Source organism: Olea europaea, chromosome 14 (genome assembly GCF_002742605.1).
Source record: "Olea europaea var. sylvestris chromosome 14, O_europaea_v1, whole genome shotgun sequence".
NCBI classification, from domain to species: Eukaryota; Viridiplantae; Streptophyta; class Magnoliopsida; order Lamiales; family Oleaceae; genus Olea; species Olea europaea.
This window is the reverse complement of record NC_036250.1, coordinates 5,933,187-5,941,398: the sequence shown is the minus strand read 5'-3', so window position 1 is coordinate 5,941,398 and position 8,212 is coordinate 5,933,187. Positions and strand designations below refer to the sequence as shown.

At 33.5% G+C, this 8,212-nt stretch overlaps 1 protein-coding gene across 1 annotated transcript; it reads left to right on the top strand.

Annotated features, from left to right (window-relative positions):
- The first annotated feature begins 3,672 nt into the window (after positions 1–3,672).
- Positions 3,673–7,242, top strand: LOC111408932 (inositol-pentakisphosphate 2-kinase-like). The gene is made up of 3 exons (XM_023038778.1): positions 3,673–4,611; positions 5,192–5,386; positions 7,011–7,242. Exons 1-2 carry the CDS (start codon positions 4,093–4,095, stop codon positions 5,345–5,347), a joined length of 675 nt encoding a protein of 224 aa, XP_022894546.1. The 5' UTR covers positions 3,673–4,092; the 3' UTR covers positions 5,348–5,386; positions 7,011–7,242.
- Positions 7,243–8,212: the final 970 nt, after the last annotated feature.

The following is an 8,212-nucleotide window of genomic DNA, read 5'->3' as shown; positions in this document are numbered from 1 at the left end:
TGAATCAAGAAAAATGACATTTACATCACTACTGGGGAAGTAATTAGAGGATTAAACTCCTCTATTTCTTCCTCCAAAATCGATCACGCACATATGTGGCATAGCAGGCTTGCACACGTAAGCATTAAAGGACTTAAGTTACTTAATGAAAAAGGTGCTTTTGGTAATGACTGTGTGTCTGACCTATCGTTCTATGATCACTGTGTGCTTGGAAAGCACCATAGAGTGTCGTTCTCCACTAGTACGCATAAGGCTAAAAGCATGCTTGAATATGTGCATTCTGATCTGTGGGGTCCTGCTAGTAATCCCACATCAGGTGGGAGTAGGTATTTCCTATCTATCATAGATGACTACACCAGGAAAGTGGGTCTATCTATTGAAAGACAAAATTGAAACCTTCCATAACTTTAACAATTGGAAGAAACAAATGGAAAATCAAACTAGCAAGAGGATCAAATTTTTAAGGACAGATAACGGCTTAGAATTCTGTAATGCTGAATTCGATAGACAAGTTAGATCAGCAGATAGTCAGCTGCTATGTCCAGATGAAGAGAGCTGCCAAAGAAGTTGAAGATAGGGAGAGCATCAAGGAAACTCCTCAAATTAATTGAATGCTGTGAACATGCTTCCTATATCAAAACATAATGCTGGTAATTTTTAGTTCTTTAAACGGCCTTTCATATTTCTGCTTGAATAATAGACTAGCTTGGCATGCCATAGCATTGAAATTTACTTTTTGGGACTTCATCAGCATCTAATTTTATCATCCCAATTCATTGTTCTACTGCCTATGCAGAGCTCTTCTTTTTGAGTACTTGGGAATGTCGACTGCACTCTCTCTCATAAAGTTATGCAGACATGACTTTTCTTCTGTTGAAATTAAGCTATTAGCTGGGTTTATTTATTTTATTGTGTTATTATTCTCAATGGATGCTAAGACCGGGAAATGAATGTATGTCTGCTTAAAGTACAGCAGAAATAGATCAAAATTATCTTGATTTACTCCTGACCTACGTAGCACAGACACTTCAATTTGGCTAGCATGTCCGTATCCAACACGTGCAAAATTATCTTGATTTACTCTTGAGTCCTGACTTTAAACTCATGCAAACTTGACCCGTTGACCACCTGTTGTTTCTTGATTGGCAATTTTCCTCATCGTCACAAACTTAGATCTGAATAAACCTTTTGTCACTCGATGAATATCTCCTGTGTTATTGTCCTAAATCTTGCAATATAAGGCTCGGATGACACTTTCATGCATGTGTTTGGTACTAATTTCTTTTGCAATCCTACACCCTTCAAGCATTAACAAAAGTTAGGTATAAGCTCAACCAACCCTTGTGCTTTTCACTGAAGCTAAGCTGAAGATCCAGCAATTTCTGAGTTTTCATTTTTACTGTAGCAACCTATAATTTTAGATGACGACTTTTAGAATATGAGTTTGATGTGTTTGATTGAATTTCAACCGATATTTAAGGTCGTAGAATGTGATTGATGGCACAAAATTAAGTTGCTTGTTTGAGAACATAAATCAGTAATTTGTCATTTGTCAGTGTTAAGAATATGAAAATAGTTTCATGTTGTCCATGATCTTGTTTTTATTTTTTTACACATTTCTGATAGTTATTTTAATTATAGTTTGATTGTCTAATTAGTCTAGAATCTTTCATTTTATAGTAGTATTTATGAAATCTGTAATATAGAAGTATCATATGCAAACATAAGAAACTAATTATGCATTTCGAAAAAAATGAAAATTATATTTTAGGGATTGTTTGAGCCCCATTTTTTTCAAAAAAATGCATTTTGAAATAGTGTTACGATGGAGAACATGTAGTTAAAAAATAAGGAAAAGTTTTGGATTTACGTGAAATATTATTTTATTGAAAAATGTATGGTTGAAATGGTATCAAATCATTGTTGAAAAATATATTTTGATAAAAAAAATTGGGCTCAAAAAATGGCTTAATCTCCATCAAACTGGGGCTAAAACTCTGTACAAAAAGACTCAAAATATGGGACTCTAATTTAAAATTGGCATAAGGCTCCCAAAATATCATAACCCCCGACATGTTATATAAGTTGTATTATTCCTTTTAGGCTTCTGTCTCAACTAAATTCACTTCTTAGTTCTTAACCGTAGCGATTTTGCAGAAATGGGAGATAATTTGAAGACTTTCAGGAGAAAGGGATGTATTCCATTTCATCCCACATGAAGAATTTACTCGTGCAGCTGGATTTTGGATTAACTTGGTGCACGATGCTCCCACTTTGCAAGTTCCCAAACCTGAGAAAAAAGATAGCCGACCGTTACTGCGTTCATCGCGGAATAGTGATTGTTATTTATTTATTTATTTATTTTTGAGAGAATGTGTGGTTAAAAAGTAAGTTCACGTGTAAAATTATTTTATTGGAATGATGAATAGTTGAAAATGATTCGGAGAAAAATGAATTTTCAAAGAATGAGACTCGAAGAGGGACTTGCTATAATGTACCTGAATACTTTGTTTTCGAAGTTGAACCTCGTACTCTGTTGTTGTATTGTACAGTATTGTACTCGAACATATTGTAAACTCTGATGAATTTTGTATTCATCCTCGAGAGAAATGTGTATGGGAACAGTCTTAGGGCTTAATTTCCAGTACTCAACTTCTAAAGATTGACAGCCAAATTCAGATATGTTTTGCTTGAATCAGTTCCATTGATGAGTTTTTGCAGATCTCAGAACGTAAATTCTAACAAAAGAGACAAGTAGATAAATACATATTTTGGAATTGTGATTTCAACTTATAACAATTGAATGGAGCTCATTGAATGGACGAAATGTACAAAACAAAAAAAAAAACAAAAAAAAACAAAAAAGAGAGAGAGAGAGAGAGAAGAAAAAACCATTACAAAAGATGAGGCGACAATAATGTATTAACCGATTTGACTTGGTTTTTTTAATCAATATCCATTGAAATTTTATCAACTGGCAATCTATAAAAACAATTGTCAAACATTTCTGTACATGTAGCATGATTGATAATAATTAGGTAGTAAATATTTCTTTAGCCCTACTTTGTACAAATTTTTGAAAAATGATTTTTCCAGATGTTTTCAATCTCACGATCTCTTAATAAATAATTTTATATTTGGATTTATAACTTTTTTTCTATTTTTCATTCACATATTCTCCACTAAACATATCGATGTTAGGTTACACTTCATTAGGGATATAATATCACAAGAAGTAGTAAGACTTGAAAAAATTCACACACAGTATAATCCTTCAGATATGGGCACGAAAGTGCTGCCACTGGTAAAGTTTAGAAGTTGCAAAGAGCTTCTAAACATCGGTACAGGTAAATGATTTCAATTTTATCGGTTTTTCTGTTAGAGGTGTCACTAATGGAAAAACGTTTTTCTTTGCAGGTCCTTTGACACCAAGGTGGAGGTTGTTAGACATGATGTTGTCAAACGACCTCCCGGGCGATGATGAAAACTAATTTTATCAATCGACATGAATGACTGAACGATAATTCAACATCGAATAATGGATGAGCCGACCAAACGTTGCTTTACCTATTGGACGGCTAATACTCTTTGTGGCTTGTTGTTTCTTTCCATTGGAAATTAACCCTAGTCGAGCTTACTTACCATATCTTGACTTACCTTATGTTGGCCACTTAACATATATATATATATTGGTGGTTTCCTTTGCCTCTCAAACCCGTCCATATAGAACCCGAGAGCAACAAGAGAGACTGTCGTGTTCTTCTTCTGCCTTCTTCTTCGTGATTTGTCTTCCATGCCAATTGCTTGAGCCTTTGTGACTCTTACCTGTGTGGTATCCATCCTAAGTGTGTGGATTGAATCAACAAGCAAAAGAGGAAAGCAACCATAGGAGAAGAGAAGCCGGCGGATTCGGTCACCTTCGGTTTTGATGTTGAATTCGATGTTTAATGGTTAACTGAGCCCGAAAATCACTTTGAGCAGCTTAAGGAAGATCCTAACAGATTTCACATGGTTCTGTAACAGATATCGCAGATAAGTAAATATGATCCACTGGATGTGTTTTCTGGATCGAAGGACAGAGTCCAAAATGCAATGAAGTCCCTCTTCCTTACTCCTCAAAACAATTTCCAGGTTTTCTTAAATGGTTCACTTATTTTTGGAGGCTTGGGTGGTGGTGCAGACACTACTTGTATGGTTGACCAAGAATTTGATTATTCTCTGAAGCATGTAATTCGGGCAGAAGATGGGATGCGCACTAAATATTTTCTCGAGCTTGTTACTGAGTCGGTTTTCAAGTCAGGATTATTAAGTCTACTTCTTGAAGTCCAGAAGCTTGATATTTTTGACATTGAAGGGGCAATTCATTCATACTATGATATTGTTTCTCAGCCTTGTATGATCTGTAGACAGAAAGGTGTAAAGGAAAGATATGCATCTCTGCATTCAATTCCGAGGGATCAAAGCTTAAAACTTGTGAGGGTCTACTTGATATCTGCTACTGCCAAGGACTTAAGTATGATGATTAGTTTCAAATCCAGAGAAAACGGGGACCTGGAGTCTTCATGTAGCACCGTCTATCTAGAATCAACCGATCAAATTTTTTATTACAAGGTGAACCAGTTCTCCAAGATATTTATTACTTATTAGCTTCTAGAAATTAAATGTGTGCTTTAGAGCATCAAATGAGATTAAAGTTTTTATGAATATGACCTTTTAATTAGAAGTACAAATTTCCTTTTTCTACAAAAATCTTCAACAACTCAGAGGTGACTTTTGTCCATAAGATTATTGGCATTATTTATTGAGATGAAGATTATGTTAATTTTAACTATATTATTAGATTTAGTTCTTCCATGTTATGTTTTCTCTAATTTTCTTAAGTACAGAAAGTTATCTCACAAGACGTGGATAATCATGCAGAAAAGCTTTTAACGCATATTGATTTTCTGGGTACTGCATATTGTCATGTGGTCCTATGGATCATTAGGTCATATAGGTTTAGCAGGGAAATTACTTTATCTAGTGTTGCCTTCTTTTGAAACGTCACTGATAATGGTAAACATGTAAGAAAATAAATGTAATAATCCAAGTTGAAAATTTTAGGAGTTTTATCCATTGTATTTATTCTCGTTTCATTCATGGCTCATTGAGAAAGAAATTTGGATGGCTAATTCAGATGGAAATTTGCTAGGCATCTTTTATCGACATGGACATGAAACCATTGAAGAAAATGGAACGCCATTACAAGTTAGATCAGCAGATAGTCAGCTGCTATGTCCAGATGAAGAGAGCTGCCAAAGAAGTTGAAGATAGGGAGAGCATCAAGGAAACTCCTCAAATTAATTGAATGCTGTGAACATGCTTCCTATATCAAAACATAATGCTGGTAATTTTTAGTTCTTTAAACGGCCTTTCATATTTCTGCTTGAATAATAGACTAGCTTGGCATGCCATAGCATTGAAATTTACTTTTTGGGACTTCATCAGCATCTAATTTTATCATCCCAATTCATTGTTCTACTGCCTATGCAGAGCTCTTCTTTTTGAGTACTTGGGAATGTCGACTGCACTCTCTCTCATAAAGTTATGCAGACATGACTTTTCTTCTGTTGAAATTAAGCTATTAGCTGGGTTTATTTATTTTATTGTGTTATTATTCTCAATGGATGCTAAGACCGGGAAATGAATGTATGTCTGCTTAAAGTACAGCAGAAATAGATCAAAATTATCTTGATTTACTCCTGACCTACGTAGCACAGACACTTCAATTTGGCTAGCATGTCCGTATCCGACACGTGCAAAATTATCTTGATTTACTCTTGAGTCCTGACTTTAAACTCATGCAAACTTGACCTGTTGACCACCTGTTGTTTCTTGATTGGCAATTTTCCTCATCGTCACAAACTTAGATCTGAATAAACCTTTTGTCACTCGATGAATATCTCCTGTGTTATTGTCCTAAATCTTGCAATATAAGGCTCGGATGACACTTTCATGCATGTGTTTGGTACTAATTTCTTTTGCAATCCTACACCCTTCAAGCATTAACAAAAGTTAGGTATAAGCTCAACCAACCCTTGTGCTTTTCACTGAAGCTAAGCTGAAGATCCAGCAATTTCTGAGTTTTCATTTTTACTGTAGCAACCTATAATTTTAGATGACGACTTCTAGAATATGAGTTTGATGTGTTTGATTGAATTTCAACCGATATTTAAGGTCGTAGAATGTGATTGAGGGAACAAAATTAAATTGTCATTTATTTATGTTTGAGAATTAGATGATCACTTTAGGATGAGGTTGATGTGTTTGATTGAAATACACCCGATATTTAAGGTCGTAGTATGTGATTGATGGCACAAAATTAAGTTGCTTGTTTGAGAACATAAATCAGTAATTTGTCATTTGTCAGTGTTAAGAATATGAAAATAGTTTCATGTTGTCCATGATCTTGTTTTTATTTTTTTACACATTTCTGATAGTTATTTTAATTATAGTTTGATTGTCTAATTAGTCTAGAATCTTTCATTTTATAGTAGTATTTATGAAATCTGTAATATAGAAGTATCATATGCAAACATAAGAAACTAATTATGCATTTCGAAAAAAATGAAAATTATATTTTAGGGATTGTTTGAGCCCCATTTTTTTCAAAAAAATGCATTTTGAAATAGTGTTACGATGGAGAACATGTAGTTAAAAAATAAGGAAAAGTTTTGGATTTACGTGAAATATTATTTTATTGAAAAATGTATGGTTGAAATGGTATCAAATCATTGTTGAAAAATATATTTTGATAAAAAAAATTGGGCTCAAAAAATGGCTTAATCTCCATCAAACTGGGGCTAAAACTCTGTACAAAAAGACTCAAAATATGGGACTCTAATTTAAAATTGGCATAAAGCTCCCAAAATATCATAACCCCCGACATGTTATATAAGTTGTATTATTCCTTTTAGGCTTCTGTCTCAACTAAATTCACTTCTTAGTTCTTAACCGTAGCGATTTTGCAGAAATGGGAGATAATTTGAAGACTTTCAGGAGAAAGGGATGTATTCCATTTCATCCCACATGAAGAATTTACTCGTGCAGCTGGATTTTGGATTAACTTGGTGCACGATGCTCCCACTTTGCAAGTTCCCAAACCTGAGAAAAAAGATAGCCGACCGTTACTGCGTTCATCGCGGAATAGTGATTGTTATTTATTTATTTATTTATTTTTGAGAGAATGTGTGGTTAAAAAGTAAGTTCACGTGTAAAATTATTTTATTGGAATGATGAATAGTTGAAAATGATTCGGAGAAAAATGAATTTTCAAAGAATGAGACTCGAAGAGGGACTTGCTAAAATGTACCTGAATACTTTGTTTTCGAAGTTGAACCTCGTACTCTGTTGTTGTATTGTACAGTATTGTACTCGAACATATTGTAAACTCTGATGAATTTTGTATTCATCCTCGAGAGAAATGTGTATGGGAACAGTCTTAGGGCTTAATTTCCAGTACTCAACTTCTAAAGATTGACAGCCAAATTCAGATATGTTTTGCTTGAATCAGTTCCATTGATGAGTTTTTGCAGATCTCAGAACGTAAATTCTAACAAAAGAGACAAGTAGATAAATACATATTTTGGAATTGTGATTTCAACTTATAACAATTGAATGGAGCTCATTGAATGGACGAAATGTACAAAACAAAAAAAAAAACAAAAAAAAACAAAAAAAAGAGAGAGAGAGAGAAGAAAAAACCATTACAAAAGATGAGGCGACAATAATGTATTAACCGATTTGACTTGGTTTTTTTAATCAATATCCATTGAAATTTTATCAACTGGCAATCTATAAAAACAATTGTCAAACATTTCTGTACATGTAGCATGATTGATAATAATTAGGTAGTAAATATTTCTTTAGCCCTACTTTGTACAAATTTTTGAAAAATGATTTTTCCAGATGTTTTCAATCTCACGATCTCTTAATAAATAATTTTATATTTGGATTTATAACTTTTTTTCTATTTTTCATTCACATATTCTCTAAAAAATTACTCTCCACAAAATCTATTAACGAAGTATGCCTTGATAACTTCAAAATCCTCAGAAATAACCTGCCAAAAATATTGTGTAATCCACAAGTTAAATTAACTTAAATCAGTATTTGACCATATAAAAGTTGTAGGGAGAATTAAATGCGACAGAATAGTGTGTTATTGAGTATA